The sequence below is a fragment of the Sylvia atricapilla genome, chromosome 9, assembly GCF_009819655.1.
Source record: "Sylvia atricapilla isolate bSylAtr1 chromosome 9, bSylAtr1.pri, whole genome shotgun sequence".
NCBI lineage: Eukaryota > Metazoa > Chordata > Aves > Passeriformes > Sylviidae > Sylvia > Sylvia atricapilla.
Genome location: NC_089148.1, coordinates 3,597,592 through 3,617,188, shown reverse-complemented (window position 1 = coordinate 3,617,188; position 19,597 = coordinate 3,597,592). Strand labels below are relative to the sequence as shown.

The window sequence follows — 19,597 nt, the reverse complement described above, 5'->3', positions numbered from 1 at the left end:
AATCTCTTCTTCTGAATAAAGGGAAGTTGCTTAACCAAAGCTATTCATGTCAAGATCTAGAGTGTCTGCCATTCCATATCCTGGGAGGACACAGTGTGACCATGGCAGACTGAAATATCCAAAATGTGTTATTCAAGGTAAAGCAATAACTTTTTTGTTCCATCTTAAATTAATCAGTCTTAGAACTATTTAGAAATTATTTGCTTTGCTTTTAGCGTGGGTCTGGACTCTGTTGTAAATAATCAATGCTTGAGCATCAATAATATAGATGAGCAAGGCAACAATATTGTTGAACATGGCCAAGCTTGGAAAAGTGCTGCACCTTCCTTGGCTGGGCAAGGCTGTAGAAGGGAGGGGGAAGCTCTTCTCCAAGCCCAGGAAACTGAAAGCTCTGTAGAAAGAGAGCTGTAAAAAGAAAACCTTCATGCTCCTCTAATTTATGATCAAGCTGACAATTTGTTCCTTTCTTAGTCTTAAATGTTTTTATGGCCATTGCAGCTGCTACAGAAAAATGTGGCTCTCCACCCTCTGTTGTAAATGGAGCTCTTACTCTGCCAGCACTGCCCCAGTATGAGAATGGCTCCTCAGTTCAGTACATTTGCTCTGACTATCATTTTCTGCAAGGCTCTGAAAGAATCTACTGCTCTGGAGGACAATGGACTTGGCCACCAGTTTGTATAGGTAGGTGTGATAAATGAGATCAAGATGCAGTGGTTTCTCTGTACAATTCATGGCCTCAAGGAGCAGCCTGGCAGGGACCTGTAAGGGCCATCTAGTCCAAGCCCCTGCAAGGAGCAGGGCTGCTCAGAGCCCTGTCCAGCCTGGCCTTGGATGTTCCCAGGAATGGGCAACCACTGCCTTTCTGGGAAAAGGGAAAACAGGGAAAACCCTTGCAGTGTTTTACCACTCTCCCTGGTGGTAATGTCTTCCTTATGTCTAGGCTGAATCGACCCTCTCTGAGTTTTAAACCATAACCATAAAGCCCTGTGCTCCAGGCCCTACTGAAAAGTCTATCTTCATCTTTCTTAGAAGCCCCTCTTAGGTTCTGGAAAGGTGCAGTGAGGTCTCCCTGCATCCTTCTTTTTGCCAGGCTGAACAACCCCAATTGTCTCTAAAATCACATACCCAAATGTATAAGTTGAGTATTGTCAGGTAGAACCTTTAAATCTCAATTTCAGTGTCTCCAGTGACATAGGAAAGTTTTAATCAAGGCAAGCTAAGCTCCCCTGGTGTATTTTTTTTTCCTTAACCATGGTTTGCCTGCAGTATAATAAGACAATTAGAAAAAATTTATAGTTTCAGTGTAGCCTGGCCAAAATCTTCTGTTCCAAAAAGAATCAATTTATTCGTACTGATCAAGTCTCTCTTTTTTCAGAGCCATGTAAATTGTCCAACACTGAAATGGAGAAAAAAAATGTGCTGCTGCAAGCATTCTATGTAGACCAAGTTTACTTTTACCACGGGGATTACGTTGGCTTTTACTGTAAACAGAACCATTTTGGAGCAGAATCTGGCACAACTTTATTTCAAGTGCAGTGTAAGAGAGGACAGCTGGCATATCCAAGGTGTGTTGAAAGAGGAAAGCAAGTATGGACTTGAGGAAAGCCTCTAGGAAAGGTAGGTAGATGTTCTTCATCTCTTATTTCCAGGTGAATTAGGGTGGCCTCGTCTTCTCCAGGTGACTGCACTCAGCTTTGGGAAATGAGTGCTGAGTCTGAGCTGGAGGGGCGTGGAAGGGAAAGGCCTCTGTGGGATGAGGATGAGCAGTGCAGCACAGGGATGCAATATGGGCACACACATGGGAAAAGCTGGAGGAAGGAGCTGTACATCTTAACAGCACTCATGTCTCCCTTCACAGGTAAGGAGCCTGGAAAGGACTGAGCTGGAGGAACAATATAAAACAGCAAGTATACAAAAGAGCTTTTAAGGGATCTGTAGACCTACTTCAAACCTAAGCGTATACAAATTTGCTGAGAAGTTTATTATTATTATTAAAACTATTTTTCAAATAATTAAATCCAAGTCCATTGTATGATTTCCTATGACACTTAAATATTGATACTCTTAAGGTTCTGTCTGAGAACAAGTGTGACTAGAGCCACGAAGATATTCAGGAATACAGACAATGTTTGCCTTGCATCCATTTTAGTCTGTTTTAATTTAAAAAGCCCCTCTAAGGGTACCTTCTGTCTTTTCTGTCTAAAGTCACCTATCTGTGAAATCTAGCATGTAGGGTGCTCTCTATGGGTTACCAAGGCTTCTGCAAGAGTTACAAGAATGAACAAAACTGAAAAAGAAATGCAAGACAAACTCTGCTTATTTTTTCAAAACCCAGTCAACCAAGAGGTGGATAAAGGTTGATAGAAATACTTTACAGAGTGTACATAACAGCAATAGCCTTCCTCTTCCAGAGCAAACTGGCAGTGAAAGGGATTCAAAAGCCCTTGCTGGAACAGCTGCTGGAAGTGGCACTCCTCTCACCCCTCCCTCTGGATGTACACACAACACTGGCTGTGAGCACAAGACAGGATGAGGGCATTGCAGACATGAAGGCAGCATCTTGGTGATGGACTTTGAGGCCAAGACGGCATCAAATACTCGAGCTTCACGTGGGGCTGCTGCCACTAAATCACCCAGCTGTTTGAGTGATAGATCAAAGTTTCTTACGGATTGTTTTCATCCAAGTGTAGCAATAGAATACCTTCCTGTGACCCTTTTTGTCCCTCCTAAGGGCCACTCTGAGCTTCAGCTTTTCTAACATTATCCATACATGGCACATCAATGCCATGAACAGCTCGTCTTGGGGCCCCTTGTTTGCCTCAATCCCCTGTATGTGGTTTTCTTTTCTGCTCCAGAGATCTCTGTGAAGTCTCTGATGAGCTAGGCCAGTCCAGGGAGATGTGGTTTTCTTCCTGAAGATGAGAACCGAATACTCTTGTGCTTGCAGGATTCTGTGCTTCAAGACCTATAAGCTTTTTGGGACTCCTATGACTCCCAAGCAATCCCATCTCCCGTTTTGCTAAAATCGTTGAAGTCTGCTCTGCTAAGGTGCACAATTTCTACTCTGGTACTTGCTTTTTTCTCTCCCTTCAGAATCAGGGAGTGCGTTAGCACATGGCTACCACAGCCAGGCTGCCAGTGACTCCCACAAGCACTTTCTCCTTGTTTGTGAAGGGCAGATGGGGCTGGGGCTGGCACAGACTGGCCCATGCAGGACCTGGACCAGGAACTAGTCCCCACCTTCACCTAGGGATCCCAGCTACTTGCAGGCCAACATTTTGCCTTTGCAGGCAGGATCTGGCTCAAGTCCCCCAGAAGAACTGGCTCTGCCTCGAGACTTCCCTTACTTGCTCCTTCTGCTCAGGCCCTCAGGACACTCAGCTCAGGCTCATTTCCAAGCAAGTGCATGGAGAAGAAGGTAGGAATGCACAAGGCCAAACACACTTTGTGTGCTGATAATCAAATTAGCTGTCAGCTTTAATGCTTGCCTCTGTATGCCACCAAAGCCAGCCTGCTTTCAGGACACAGTTGTTAATAAAACAGCAGTGAGAGATCAGTACAGCATGGAGAAAATGCAAGCGCAGCCCTTTGGCTGCACAAAACGGAAATACATTTACAAAACTAGATCTAATGTGGATAATATGCAAACAACCATCCAATAGTGAAAACAAGAACAAATTCCAAGACAGAGCATTGGTTAAGCTGCAAACAAAGCACAGCAAGATGGGAAACACCAGGAAAAGCTGAGCTCAAGTCACCAGGTTGGTTGATGGTTCTTTTATTTCCACAGCTGGGCTCCCTCATGCCATTTCCATTTACCCAAACCATGGTGAATCTGTGTAAAGAAAAAAAAAGGTCAAAAGGCATGAATACCAATCCTGACAGACCCCAGGGGCTCCTCAGGGCAGTGGGCAGGCAGTTTCAGCAGAACTGCCTCCTACAAGCCCTTCCTCATGTTTCCTGGGCTGTAGTTTAGGATGTATTCTATCACCATCTTCAGTTAATGGCCTATCAATGCCTTTTGCATGACTCAAAGATAACTCCCGGAAGGAGTTATGTCTCTCTTTAATGGGCCATCAAGGCCCTCTTCCATGACTCATCATCCCATTGTGAGATGCTCGGCCCATGAGGAAGAGCCAAGCATTCTCACCAGGATATAAGCTGGGATTTGGGACAGTAGAAGCAGCCCTCACCCACTGGATTCCCAGAGGAATCAGAGCTACCAGATCTTTCTATGAGATCACTGCTTCAGGAAGACCGCCTCGTCTTGACTGTTTTCCTCACCCTGATCAGGTTGTATTCTGAGTCTGTCAGGGGTTTTGGGAGTTTTTCTTTTTGTATTTTTGCATTTATTTTATTCATTTTACTTTATTTTATTTTATTATATTTTATTTTATTTTGCTTTTCTTCTTATTAAATTGTATTTTCTGACTTAGAGCCTCTCACTTGGTTTGTTTTCAAACCACAATACTCATGTCTGTGGCAGCGAGCACTTACCTTCACACTTGGGATATTTAATCACTCCATCCAGGCACTGTGCTATGAAGTCATCCCTGGGGACAACCTGTCGGTACCCAGGCTTACACACAAAGACAACAGGTGCCCCTGAGTGATAGTGATGGCTCAACTGCCTGGAGGACTGCAACTGAATATGGTTCCTTTCCATGGTGATCCTATCCAGGGCACAGCTCCCTGCAAGAAAATACTTCTGTTATTTGCCCGTAGATCTCACACTGGACAACTGAGACTCTGTTGGCACCCCCTGAGTGCCCCGAGGGCCATTTCCCCAGAGGTGTCCCCAGCTCAGGTGTGCTGGGCAATGACTTCTTCAGGGCACTGCCCCTCCATTCCTGCAGCTTCCAGGACGCTCCCACATACTGGCTCCCAGCCAGGAAAGGCAGGGGATTTCTGCTTCCCCTCAGCACTGAAAATGCAAACACAGAGCAGCAAAGCAGAGGAGGGGGTGACTTACTTCCCAGTGTGCACCGTGGGTATTTCAATGTCCCATCCACACACTGTACTCTGAAGCTGGAAGTGCTTGGGTCTTCCAAATATCCCAGTTTACAACGAAATTCAATGTAGCCACCCGATGAGATCAAAAGCTTCCTTATCACAACCCATTTCAGCTCAATATTGTTTCTGTCCATATCTTCTTCTGACACTGTACAGGACGCTTTAAAAAGCCAAGAGAAGAGTGTCAGCACTTCACACAGACACAGCACATGTAACTGTTTTGCCCCTAGAGCCTACTGAAGTTACTCATATCAAAAAAGGCTTCCAAGTATATGCTCTATCCCTCAGTCACTTGCAACAGAAAAGACATTCACCTCCAAGCTGAAGGGCGCAAAAAAACCCTGGGAGAAGCCTTGTCACACTGACTGTCACACAGGGGGGAAACACACCAGGCACCACTGAACTTCTCCATACCTTTTCTGAGATCCCTCCTTCCCTTGTGCTCAGTCCTTCTCTAAATTTGTTGTCTCCTCACGGAGGCACCCCGGCTTTCCCCAGCACTGCCACTCCTGCAGACCCATCCTCCTGGCTCACAGCCTGCTGGGTGGAGCCGTGCCCCCAGGATGAGCACTCAGGAGCTCTGCACAAGTGATGGAGATCCCCTCACAGGAGGCTTCAGCCAACTCCCCTCCCTATGGACCTGCTGGCAGCTGAGGGAACTACACAAGCTGAACTGAAGAAGAAACTCCTTTGGGACAAAAGGAGGACTCACTGCCATTCTGCCCTGCCAGCACTGTGCCTCCAGCACCAGTGCTGCCCTCAGGGCCTGAGAGGAAGACAAGAGGAGCAGTCACACAGCCTTTGGCCAGCCAGCACATGCCTCGACCTACCCAGGCAAACTGGAGGGTCTGTCCACTGCCCATTGAGACAGGTGATTGTTCGAGATCCTTCTAAGATATAGAAATCTGGGCATTGGTACTCCAGGGTATCACCATGTTGATATTCTGGCAAGGGGAAGATAAGAAGCTCTCCATTTTGAATAGCCGGAGGTGTGCCACATATTCCAGCTTTTCCTGAAAGAAATTTCCCAATCAGAGAGAGAGTCCAACTGCAGAGAAGGGCTGGTCAGAAATACCACCCACCCTGTGTTGGCCCTACTCAGAGAAGTGGAGGAAAGCAGAGAGAACACCCAAGAGCTGGCAGGAGCAAGAGTTTCTCATTTCTCCAATGTTCAGGCTCACAAGTGCCAGCTCACCCCACCTGAGCACAGCTTTCAGTGCTTGCAGCTGCCTGCAGGATTTCATCTTGTCCTGCCTGGCACTTGGCCTTCTTGAGTGAAGCCACCTGGGTCCCGCAGCTTGGTAAAGTCAGCCCATGTGAACAGAGACCTGGGCAAAGGGCCTTGTCCTGAGTGTGCCAGAGCCATGGCAGCTGGGCCCTGTCAGGCCACTGAGATGCCAAATGACAATGAGGCACCTTTAGGATGCTCTCACTGACAGCAGGATGGATGGAGAGAGAGAGAGAGAAATTACCTTTGCATGTTGGCAGCTCTGTCCAGGTCCCATTCTGGCACACTACAGTGGAATCTCCAGTCATCTTAAAACTTTTCCAGCACTGATACTTTGCACTCTCGCCAGGGTTATACCGGGACATTTTAGTACCAGCAATTCTACCACCAGCAATTTCTGGAGGAGGTCCACATGTCACATCTGAAAAGAGACACGGCTGTGGTCACCTTTGCAGGTGTTATGTTCATCTGTACAATCAGAAGGGAGAGGAATTAGCCTGGTTCCAATTTTGGTACAGCTTTTCTGCCTCAGGTGAGTCACAGGAGTTCACCATGGGGAAAGCAGTGAGATGTGGCAATGGCAACAGAAGACTGTTGGGACTCCCAGGAGGTGGCAGGGTCCACAGATGTTTCTCGAAAAAGCCAGTGTTTGTGTACTTATGCACAAGAAGTGAAATGACTAAAATGTAAGAAACTCCCATTTTTGGCACATTCCATCATTTGTTGGGAAGGTTATGCTGTTTAAAACGTTATGCCAGTTGTGCCCTGTGCGTTAAGAAAGTTATGCTGTTTGTACCAAAATTTGTACCCTCCAAACCTTATTCCAAGTTGTATACCCCCTCTAAAACCCCGAGTTCCCTCCCCTTCCGTCGGGCTAGGCTGTCGCCATTTGCGCCGGCTCCTCGAAATGCCGGCCCCGCCTAATAGGAAAATCCAAGGACTCCCATGGTGCTCCGCTCCAAGCAGAAGTGCAGTTGCTGGCAAAGGAACCCAAAAGCCGCGACCCAGCACAAAATCCAGTTAAAAGAGAGACACTACAACACCGAGAAGACCCTCAGCTACCTAAGGACTGAATTCTGCTTCTGCCGCCTCGCCATGACCACAAAAAGACTGAGCAAAGATGACACCCCTAGACTACACGAGCCCAGTGAGTTCCTGGGGATTCCCAAGAGGCTGGACCTCCCGACTCTGCGGCGAGAGCAGCAGATTCCACTGGCACCTCCTCTTCAGTGGTGGCCCGAGCGGGAACGGTGACAGGAGCGAGAACGGCGCAGGCGACCCCTCGAGTTCCCCCTTGAAAGAGCTGACTAATAAAGGCTTTTCAAAGGAGCAGGTCTCCTGGCCCATTTATTAGCAATTTGCAGACTCATCCGGGATATAAGCCACGCCCAGAAGAGGACCAGGACAGGAAGGCGCAGCCCGGCCTCGGACCTCCTGGACAGCTGGACATCCCAGACCAGAGGACGATGCTCACCAGCCTCGTGGGACGCCACTGAACAGCATTGGTAAGAACAACCGGTGGCGGGAGTGGAGACGAGCGAGTGTGGAGTGAATGAGAGGGGGGGCGGCAGCTCGGACCCCCCAAGCGAGTTTGGACTGAGTACCGCGTTTCCGCACCCCTGCGAGGGGGCCGGCAGGGAAAAGCAGGAAGCGAGTGGATTGGGAGAGACTGAGGCGTCTCCAGGGGCATAGGGGCCCCCTCCAGACGTGTGGAGGAATTTAGAGAGTGAGAGGCACATCAAAGAAAAGGCTTGGGCCAATTTCAAGCGTGCGAAAGGGCTCGAGCAGTGTGAGGCATGCACCACACTGGCTGAGGTTATAGCTGGGAGTGTCACAGGAGGCTAGCGCTGGCTGGGGGAGCGGCTGGAACCCTAAGGGCGGGTTGCCCAGGCTACTTTCAGGGCTTGTGAGTGGACACTGACTGGGGTAACTACCGGGGTGTGGGGAAAAATGAGCGCACTGGCTGAGGCTACGGCCTGGGGCGTCTGAGTACTGGCTGGGGTAGCAAAGATAGGCTGCTTTCGGGGTGCTTTGGAGACTGGCTGGGGTAGCTGTCGGGGTGCTGGGATAAAAGAGTCTGCATTGGTCAGGGGTATCTTGGGTACGCTTTCCGGGTTCGAGGGTGTCGTATTGGTCGGGGGTACCCAAGGGAGAGGTACGCTGTCTGGGTATGGAGAGGTAGAACTGGTCAGGGGTGCCCAGGAGGACGCTGTCCGGGTGCAGAGGAGTAAGAGTTAGGGGAGTCCCAAAGTGCGAGGGACTTTTAGGTAGGGTGAGTGAGTACATCGCACGCTGTATATCCAAATCCTGGCAGTAGGTGCTGACTGGAACCCTGGGCCCTGGTTGACTGGCCGCTTACGGGGATTTGCCTGACATACAGGAGAGAAAAGGAGTGCTGGCTAAGGGGTAGTAGCTGAGGCCCTAAGGGCGGGTCACCAGGCTACCTGTGGGGCATTCCGAGCACTGGCAGGGGTAGTGCCCAAAGCCTGAGAGAGGGTCCCTGGGGCTACTTACAAGTGTTCAAAGAGTGAGTGAGACTTAAAATTTGGGTTGCCCGTCTTTAGATTTACGTTCGTGTAGGGGCACCTTAAGGAAGTTTAGTTAAAACAAGGTCAGATAATTTTGCTTTGTGTTGCCCAGAAGTAAAATTTTCGTTAGGGTAAGAGCACCGTAGTTTTTATTTGAGACCCAGTGAAAATGGGGGCGTACATGAGTAAGCTCAAGCCAGTTGAGGAGGAAGGAGAGAAAAAGATAAGAAATATTCCACCAGACAGTCCACTAGGACAAATGTTGGAACTATGGGAGGTTGATGAAGCCACTAAAATCTGGACAGAGTCAAGATGATCCATTATTGCATAGAGGCTTGGCCTAACCTAAATTTACCCGAGAAATGGCCATGGTGTGGAATTAGAGACCCCTGGATGTGTTCACAATTAACTCAATACTTTAAAGCCCAGGGAGATTCAAATACCAAACAAACACTTTATGCTGCCTGTTGGCAGACACAAGTAGTCAAGAATGAGACAGCAAAAATATGTAAGCTCCAGCAAGGGAAACAAAGGAATGAAAAGCAGAAGGAGAACCAAGAGTAAGCTAGCCATAATTGGGACCCCTTAGAACATTTGCCTCCTCCTCCAGTTAATCCTGAAGTACCACAAACTATCCCTACTAATCCTCCAACCTCACCTGAAAATCGTACCCCACCTTCCCAAACTGTGATCCCTGTTCCTTCCCCAGCTTGCCCCCCTCTAGCTTATAATCCCGCTTACCCTCTGCTGTTTCCTAACACTGGTCTAACCTCCTCTCCTTCACCATCCACAATCCCTGCACCCCCTCACAGCTGGGAGCTGGGTCTGGCACCTAACAGTGCATCCTGTCAGGCAATAAAAAACCCAGAAGGACCTTACAGTAACACCAGGTGAAAAACCAAACTCTTTCCCCTAAGGGAGGTCCCAATTGGTGGGGCGGTTGGAGGAATAGGATTTGTCAATGCACCTTTAACAGTGTCAGAAGTCAGAAATTTTAAAAAAGAGCTAGGGAATCTAGTTGAAAACCCAGTGGGAACTGCCAACCAGATTGACCAGTTTTTGGGCCCAAATATTTATACATGGGGGGAACTAAACTCCATCTTAAATATACTCTTCAATCCAGAGGAGGTTCGGCTGGTCAGGACAGCGGGGATGCACATCTGGGAGAGAGAAAACCGAATGGGCCCTCCCGGTGACCAGAAGTTGCCAGTAGCTGACCCAGGGTGGGACCCAAACAGAGGAGAAGGGAGGAGAACTATGGAAGATTATAGAAACCTGGTAATAAGAGTCATTAAAGAATCAGTTCCCTGGAGTAGTAACACCAAATTAGCCTTTGACAGAGCCCAACAGAAAGATAAAACCCCAGCAGCCTGGCTGAGCAGGCTCAGACGGAATTTCCAGCAATATTCTAATTTGTATCCAAATAGCCCAGAGGGACAGATATTATTAAAATTGCAGTTTGTCACAAAATCCTGGCCAGATATCAAAAGAAACTTTAAAAAATAGTGAAAAGAACCAGTATTGATCTCCTAAATTTCTTAAGGGAAAAGGGCCTCAAGGTGTCAAAGAACAAACTGCAGTTTGTAGAATCACAAGTCACCTACCTCGGACACCTCATTGGGGAAGGGTGTAAGAAATTAAGCCCTGAAAGAATCTCAGGTATACTCACAATCCCAGCTCCAACCACAAAAAGAGATATAAGAAAATTATTAGGACTATTTGGTTATTGCAAACTGTGGATAGAGAAATATTCCCAAAGTGTTAAATTTTTATATGAAAAAATTAGTCCAACCTGAACCTGTGAAATGGACCGATACAGATGAAGAACAATTGAGAGACCTAAAGACAAAATTGTCTTCAGCCCCTGTCCTGAGTCTCTCAGACCTTAAGAAAAAGTTTAACCTATTCATTAACACCAAAGGGGAAATAGCTAATGGGGTATTAACCCAAGAATGGGGAGGACACAAAAAGCCTGTCACATATCTTTTCAAACTTCTGGATCCAGTTGCAAGAGGGTGGCCGGCTTGCCTCCAGGCTGTAGCAGCCACAGCTGTTCTTGTGGAGGAAGCACAAAAGCTGACACTGCAAAGAAAAATCATGGCACACACACCCCATGATCTCAGGACAGTGTTGAGCCAAAAGGCTCAACAATGGCTGACTGACTCTAGAATTTTAAAATATGAAGTGATTTTAACTGGCACCAGTGATTGGGAGCTAACCACATCAAAAAGTCTAAATCCTGCCCAGTTCCTCTCAGGGGAACCCACACCAAACTTAGAGCACAATTGCCCAGAAATCATAGATTTACAAACAAAAGTAAGAGAGGATCTTGAAGATACACCTCTACCATATGGGAGGGTGCTATTTATTGATGGATCATCTAGGGTGACAAAGAGAAAAAGGATATCCAGCTATGCAATAGTCGAAGGTACAAAAAGCGACAATTTGAAGGTTATAAAAAAAGAAAAACTACCCCCAAACTGGTCTACCCAGTGTTGTGAAGTCTATGCCCTCAAGAGGGGATTAGATTTATTGGAACAAGACCGAGATACAATCTACACAGACTCAAGATATGCATTTGGAATCATACACACATTTGGAAAGATCTGGAAAGAAAGAGGCTACCTAAATTCAAAACGGAAAGATCTGATACATAAAGAATTAATTAAACTGGTATTAGAATCTCTTATGAAGCCCCAAGAAATAGCAATTGTACATGTCAAGGGACATCAAAAAGGGGACACATTTGAAGGAAGGGGCAACCAAGTAGCTGATCAAGCAGCCAAACTAGCAACTCAAAAGCTGGGGGAACCAATAAAAATTCTTACCTTGAATGATATACCGGCTGACAAAGTTAGTGAACCAATGTATGATGAAAATGAATTAAAAGAAATAAAGAAGTTAGGTTTACACCAAGGGAAGCAAGAGGAATGGCTGACCCCAGACGAAAAGAAATTCCTAAAAAAGGCAATAGCTCGAAAAATGCTGGCAGAAATACACAACTTAACTCACTGGGGCACCCAAGGGTTGTGTGATCATTTCCTGAAAGAACACCTATGTGTTGGAGTCTATAACCTGGCTAAAGCAGTTACTGAAGGATGCCTAATTTGTCAGAAAGTAAATCAAAAAGTAATGAGAAAGCCCACACCAGGGGGAAGACATATAGCATTAAGACCCTTTCAGAGTATACAAATAGACTTCACAAAATGCCTCCAGTACAAGGACATAAGCATCTTTTGGTTATAGTTGATCACTTAACGCATTGGGTGGAAGCCTTCTCTACAAAAAGGGAAACAGCACAAGTGGTAATAAAGATACTATTAGAACACATCATCCCCCGGTATGGACTGGTAAATAACATCGATTCAGACAGAGGCCCCCACTTTGTAGCACAAGTCCTGCATGATGTTGTTAAAGCCTTGGGAATTAGGTGGCGATTACATACACCCTGGCATCCCCAAAGCTCAGGGAGAGTTGAGAGGATGAATAAAACCCTCAAGAATGTATTAACTAAATTAATAGCAGAAACTGGAATGAATTGGCTAAAATGTCTGCCCCTAGCACTCTTGAGAATCCGAGTTCGGCCAAGGTCAGACATAGGGGCTTCACCATATGAGATGATGTTTGGACTCCCTTTCTTACTAACTCCTTACAGCACTGGAGATTATTTAGAAGGGGAGGCAGCCACTCAAGAATATATAAAAACAATTGGAAAAACATTGGCCGATCTTAAAAGAAGAGGGTATCTTCCTCAAACCTCCGCCTTGGATGCAGATGTACACCAAATAAAGCCAGGAGACTGGGTCCTAATTAAATATTGGAACACCACTCCACTAACCCCTAAATTCGAAGGCCCGTTCCAGGTCTTGCTCACAACCCACACTGCAGTGAGGACCCAAGGAAAGGGCTGGACACACATATCCCGAGTAAAAGGACCATTGCCACCTCCCAGTGACTGTTACCCCAGCAAGGACTCCCTCCAAATGGACTACCATTAGGGACCCAGACACACTTAAAATAACCTTCAAGAAACAACCAAAGGCCAATTAAGAAGGAAAGAAAACCCATTGTTTAAAAACTTTCCAAGTTGTTATCAAAGGTTGTCATAAAAAATGTTCTCTGTAAGTTGTCGTTCTAAGTTATCATGAAGTGTTAAGCTGTTTTAAAAAGTTGTAATAATAATATCATTACAGATCTCTCACAGGGCACACCACAGAAGGGCTGATCAAAAACTGGAAAAGAAGTGGGAACACACTGAAAGGAACTCCATAAGGCCAGCTAGATAACTTCCCCAACCCAAGAGGCAAGACCAGGTGAAATCAAGACAATGGTTCATACTAGACTCTTGGGAGGACTAATCATAGTCCCATTAATGAGCAAACACACCATCCCATCTATAACGGGGAGAATCTGCAGTCCCTTATAAGAGTTCACACTCATGTGAATCCCATGTGTTTTGATATAAAGCAGTATTGGATTGCAAGAAATGCTGCAACATTTAAGCAGCGCCTAACTGGAGAGTTCCCTGTAAGAGAATGGTTTTGCTTTGAAAAGCTGGACAATCCAGAGGGAGTTGCAGATTTAATATGAACCCCCTCGGTAAAAACTTACCTATTAATTAGAACCCCAAACTGAAAAACTAAGTGAAAGATATACTGCCATGTATCAAAACCTGCCAATTGATGTGGGCAAAGGCCCGATCAAAGAAATAGAGGGGGGACTGAAATGAATAAAATGTAAGAAACTCCCATTTTTGACACAGTCCGTCATTTATTAGGAAGATTATGCTGTTTAAAATGTTATGCCAGTTGTACCCTGTCTGTTAAGGAAGTTATGCTGTTTGTACCAAAATTTGTACCCTCCAAACCTTATCCCAAGTTGTATAGCCCCTCTAAAACCCTGGGTTCCCTCCCCTTCCGTCGGGCTAGGCTGTCGCCGCTCCCCGCCGGCTACTCGAAATGCCGGCCCCGCCTAATAGGAAAATCCAAGGACTCCCATGGTGCTCCGCTCCAAGCAGAAGTGCAGTTGCCGGCAAACGGACCCAAAATCCGGGACCCAGCACAAAATCCACTTAAAAGAGAGAAACTAAAACACCGAGAAGACCCTCAGCTACCTAGAGACTGATTCTGCTTCTGCCGCCTCGCCATGACCACAAAGAGACTGGGCAAAGATGACACCCCTAGACCACATGAGCCCAGTGGAATTCCTGGGGATTCCAATGACGATGGAACTCCCGACTCTGCGGCGAGAGCAGCAGATTCCACTGGCACCTCCTCCTCAGCGGCGGCCCGAGCGGGAACGGTGACAGCGCAGGCGACCCCTCGAGTTCCCCCTTGAAAGAGCTGACTAATAAAGGCCTTTCAAAGGAGCAGGTCTCCTGGCCCATTTTTAAAAGGACAGAACCGCTGTTGATGTCTTGGGAACATTGCCCCTACATTCCTGCAGCTTCCAGGAGGCTCCCACACCCTGGCTCCCAGCCAGGAAAGGCAGGGGCTTTCTGCTTCCCCTCAGCACTGAAAATGCAAACACAGAGCAGCAAAGCAGAGGAGGGGGTGACTTACCTCTCAGTGGGCACCGTGGGTATTTCAATGTCCCCTCCACACACTGTACTCTGAAGCTGGAAGTGCTTGGGTCTTCCAAAAAACCCTGTTTACAACGAAATTCAGCGTAGTCACCCGATGTGATGTACACCTTCCTTTTCACAACCCATTTCAGCTCAATATTGTTTCTGTCCATATCTTCTTCTGACACTGTACAGGCCGCTTTAAAAAGCCAAGAGAAGAGTGTCAGCACTTCACACAGACACAGCACATGTAACTGTTTTGCCCCTAGAGCCTACTGAAGTTCCTCATATCTAAAAAGGCTTCCAAGGATGTGCTCTATCCCTCAGTCACTTGCAAAAGAAAAGACATTCACCTCCAAGCTAAAGGGGGAAAAAAAAGCCCTGGGGGAAGCCTTGTCACACTGACTGTCACACAGGCGGGAAACACACCAGGCACCACTGAACTTCCCCATACCTTTTCTGAGATGCCTCCTTCCCTTGTGCTCAGTCCTTCTCTAAATTTGTTTTCTCCTCACGGAGGCACCCCGGCTTTCCCCAGCACTGCCACTCCTGCAGACCCATCCTCCTGGCTCACAGCCTGCTGGGTGGAGCCGTGCCCCCAGGATGAGCACTCAGGAGCTCTGCACAATGATGGAGATCCCCTCACAGGAGGCTTCAGCCAACTCCCCTCCCTATGGACCTGCTGGCAGCTGAGGGAACTACACAAGCTGAACTGAAGAAGAAACTCCTTTGGGACAAAAGGAGGACTCACTGCCATTCTGCCCTGCCAGCACTGTGCCTCCAGCACCAGTGCTGCCCTCAGGGCCTGAGAGGAAGACAAGAGGAGCAGTCACACAGCCTTTGGCCAGCCAGCACATGCCTCGACCTACCCAGGCAAACTGGAGGGTCTGTCCACTGCCCATTGAGACAGGTGATTGTTGGAGACCCTTCTAAGACATAGAAATCTGGGCATTGGTACTCCAGGGTATCACCATGTTGATATTCTGGCAAGGGGAAGATAAGAAGCTCTCCATTTTGAATAGCCGGAGGTGTGCCACATATTCCAGCTTTTCCTGAAAGAAATTTCCCAATCAGAGAGAGAGTCCAACTGCAGAGAAGGGCTGGTCAGAAATACCACCCGCCCTGTGTTGGCACTACTCAGAGAAGTGGAGGAAAGCAGAGAGAACACCCAAGAGCTGGCAGGAGCAAGAGTTTCTCATTTCTCCAATGTTCAGGCTCACAAGTGCCAGCTCACCCCACCTGAGCACAGCTTTCAGTGCTTGCAGCTGCCTGCAGGATTTCATCTTGTCCTGCCTGGCACTTGGCCCTCTTGAGTGAAGCCACCTGGGTCCCGCAGCTTGGTAAAGTCAGCCCATGTGAACAGAGACCTGGGCAAAGGGCCTTGTCCTGAGTGTGCCAGAGCCATGGCAGCTGGGCCCTGTCAGGCCACTGAGATGCCAAATGACAATGAGGCACCTTTAGGATGCTCTCACTGACAGCAGGATGGATGGAGAGAGAGAGAGAAATTACCTTTGCATGTTGGCAGCTCTGTCCAGGTCCCATTCTGGCACACTACAGTGGAATCTCCAGTCATCTTAAAACTTTTCCAGCACTGATACTTTGCACTCTCGCCAGGGTTATACCGGGACATTTTAGTACCAGCAATTCTACCACCAGCAATTTCTGGAGGAGGTCCACATGTCACATCTGAAAAGAGACACGGCTGTGGTCACCTTTGCAGGTGTTATGTTCATCTGTACAATCAGAAGGGAGAGGAATTAGCCTGGTTCCAATTTTGGTACAGCTTTTCTGCCTCAGGTGAGTCACAGGAGTTCACCATGGGGAAAGCAGTGAGATGTGGCAATGGCAACAGAAGACTGTTGGGACTCCCAGGAGGTGGCAGGGTCCACAGATGTTTCTCGAAAAAGCCAGTGTTTGTGTACTTATGCACAAGAAGTGAAATGACTAAAATGTAAGAAACTCCCATTTTTGGCACATTCCATCATTTGTTGGGAAGGTTATGCTGTTTAAAACGTTATGCCAGTTGTGCCCTGTGCGTTAAGAAAGTTATGCTGTTTGTACCAAAATTTGTACCCTCCAAACCTTATTCCAAGTTGTATACCCCCTCTAAAACCCCGAGTTCCCTCCCCTTCCGTCGGGCTAGGCTGTCGCCATTTGCGCCGGCTCCTCGAAATGCCGGCCCCGCCTAATAGGAAAATCCCAGGACTCCCATGGTGCTCCGCTCCAAGCAGAAGTGCAGTTGCTGGCAAAGGAACCCAAAAGCCGCGACCCAGCACAAAATCCAGTTAAAAGAGAGACACTACAACACCGAGAAGACCCTCAGCTACCTAAGGACTGAATTCTGCTTCTGCCGCCTCGCCATGACCACAAAAAGACTGAGCAAAGATGACACCCCTAGACTACACGAGCCCAGTGAGTTCCTGGGGATTCCCAAGAGGCTGGACCTCCCGACTCTGCGGCGAGAGCAGCAGATTCCACTGGCACCTCCTCTTCAGTGGCGGCCCGAGCGGGAACGGTGACAGGAGCGAGAACGGCGCAGGCGACCTCTCGAGCTCCCCCTTGAAAGAGCTGACTAATAAAGGCTTTTCAAAGGAGCAGGTCTCCTGGCCCATTTATTAGCAATTTGCAGACTCATCCGGGATATAAGCCACGCCCAGAAGAGGACCAGGACAGGAAGGCGCAGCCCGGCCTCGGACCTCCTGGACAGCTGGACATCCTGGACCAAAGGACGATGCTCGCCAGCCTCGTGGGACGCCACTGAACAGCATTGGTAAGAACAACCGGTGGCGGGAGTGGAGACGAGCGAGTGTGGAGTGAATGAGAGGGGGGGCGGCAGCTCGGACCCCCCAAGCGAGTTTGGACTGAGTACCGCGTTTCCGCACCCCTGCGAGGGGGCCGGCAGGGAAAAGCAGGAAGCGAGTGGATTGGGAGAGACTGAGGCGTCTCCAGGGGCATAGGGGCCCCCTCCAGACGTGTGGAGGAATTTAGAGAGTGAGAGGCACATCAAAGAAAAGGCTTGGGCCAATTTCAAGCGTGCGAAAGGGCTCGAGCAGTGTGAGGCATGCACCACACTGGCTGAGGTTATAGCTGGGAGTGTCACAGGAGGCTAGCGCTGGCTGGGGGAGCGGCTGGAACCCTAAGGGCGGGTTGCCCAGGCTACTTTCAGGGCTTGTGAGTGGACACTGACTGGGGTAACTACCGGGGTGTGGGGAAAAATGAGCGCACTGGCTGAGGCTACGGCCTGGGGCGTCTGAGTACTGGCTGGGGTAGCAAAGATAGGCTGCTTTCGGGGTGCTTTGGAGACTGGCTGGGGTAGCTGTCGGGGTGCTGGGATAAAAGAGTCTGCATTGGTCAGGGGTATCTTGGGTACGCTTTCCGGGTTCGAGGGTGTCGTATTGGTCGGGGGTACCCAAGGGAGAGGTACGCTGTCTGGGTATGGAGAGGTAGAACTGGTCAGGGGTGCCCAGGAGGATGCTGTCCGGGTGCAGAGGAGTAAGAGTTAGGGGAGTCCCAAAGTGCGAGGGACTTTTAGGTAGGGTGAGTGAGTACATCGCACGCTGTATATCCAAATCCTGGCAGTAGGTGCTGACTGGAACCCTGGGCCCTGGTTGACTGGCCGCTTACGGGGATTTGCCTGACATACAGGAGAGAAAAGGAGTGCTGGCTAAGGGGTAGTAGCTGAGGCCCTAAGGGCGGGTCACCAGGCTACCTGTGGGGCGTTCCGAGCACTGGCAGGGGTAGTGCCCAAAGCCTGAGAGAGGGTCCCTGGGGCTACTTACAAGTGTTCAAAGAGTGAGTGAGACTTAAAATTTGGGTTGCCCGTCTTTAGATTTACGTTCGTGTAGGGGCACCTTAAGGAAGTTTAGTTAAAACAAGGTCAGATAATTTTGCTTTGTGTTGCCCAGAAGTAAAATTTTCGTTAGGGTAAGAGCACCGTAGTTTTTATTTGAGACCCAGTGAAAATGGGGGCGTACATGAGTAAGCTCAAGCCAGTTGAGGAGGAAGGAGAGAAAAAGATAAGAAATATTCCACCAGACAGTCCACTAGGACAAATGTTGGAACTATGGGAGGTTGATGAAGCCACTAAAAGCTTGGACAGAGTCAAGATGATCCATTATTGCATAGAGGCTTGGCCTAACCTAAATTTACCCGAGAAATGGCCATGGTGTGGAATTAGAGACCCCTGGATGTGTTCACAATTAACTCAATACTTTAAAGCCCAGGGAGATTCAAATACCAAACAAACACTTTATGCTGCCTGTTGGCAGACACAAGTAGTCAAGAATGAGACAGCAAAAATATGTAAGCTCCAGCAAGGGAAACAAAGGAATGAAAAGCAGAAGGAGAACCAAGAGTAAGCTAGCCATAATTGGGACCCCTTAGAACATTTGCCTCCTCCTCCAGTTAATCCTGAAGTACCACAAACTATCCCTACTAATCCTCCAACCTCACCTGAAAATCGTACCCCACCTTCCCAAACTGTGATCCCTGTTCCTTCCCCAGCTTGCCCCCCTCCAGCTTATAACCCCTCTTACCCTCTGCTGTTTCCTAACACTGGTCTAACCTCCTCTCCTTCACCATCCACAATCCCTGCACCCCCTCACAGCTGGGAGCTGGGTCTGGCACCTAACAGTGCATCCTGTCAGGCAATAAAAAACCCAGAAGGACCTTACAGTAACACCAGGTGAAAAACCAAACTCTTTCCCCTAAGGGAGGTCCCAATTGGTGGGGCAGTTGGAGGAATAGGATTTGTCAATGCACCTTTAACAGTGTCAGAAGTCAGAAATTTTAAAAAAGAGCTAGGGAATCTAGTTGAAAACCCAGTGGGAATTGCCAACCAGATTGACCAGTTTTTGGGCCCAAATATTTATACATGGGGGGAACTAAACTCCATCTTAAATATACTCTTCAATCCAGAGGAGGTTCGGCTGGTCAGGACAGCGGGGATGCACATCTGGGAGAGAGAAAACCGAATGGGCCCTCCCGGTGACCAGAAGTTGCCAGTAGCTGACCCAGGGTGGGACCCAAACAGAGGAGAAGGGAGGAGAACTAGGGAAGATTATAGAAACCTGGTAATAAGAGTCATTAAAGAATCAGTTCCCTGGAGTAGTAACACCAAATTAGCCTTTGACAGAGCCCAACAGAAAGATAAAACCCCAGCAGCCTGGCTGAGCAGGCTCAGACGGAATTTCCAGCAATATTCTAATTTGTATCCAAATAGCCCAGAGGGACAGATATTATTAAAATTGCAGTTTGTCACAAAAT

At 48.1% G+C, this 19,597-nt stretch overlaps 1 protein-coding gene and 1 long non-coding RNA gene across 2 annotated transcripts; one reads left to right on the top strand and one right to left on the bottom strand.

The window, feature by feature from the left end:
* Positions 1-87: 87 nt before the first annotated feature.
* LOC136365200 (uncharacterized) lies at positions 88-2,017 on the top strand. The gene is made up of 4 exons (XR_010744292.1): positions 88-137; positions 499-681; positions 1,376-1,617; positions 1,859-2,017. It is a non-coding gene; the product is annotated as an uncharacterized lncRNA (long non-coding RNA).
* A 1,442-nt stretch (positions 2,018-3,459) lies between these two features.
* LOC136364658 (complement factor H-related protein 1-like) lies at positions 3,460-15,967 on the bottom strand. Its single transcript, XM_066324630.1, has 8 exons — positions 15,842-15,967; positions 15,202-15,384; positions 14,331-14,531; positions 6,486-6,662; positions 5,844-6,026; positions 4,973-5,173; positions 4,498-4,692; positions 3,460-3,835 (listed from the first exon to the last, which is right to left on the bottom strand). Exons 1-8 carry the CDS (start codon positions 15,960-15,962, stop codon positions 3,816-3,818), a joined length of 1,281 nt encoding a protein of 426 aa, XP_066180727.1. The 5' UTR covers positions 15,963-15,967; the 3' UTR covers positions 3,460-3,815.
* Between the last annotated feature and the right edge of the window lie 3,630 nt (positions 15,968-19,597).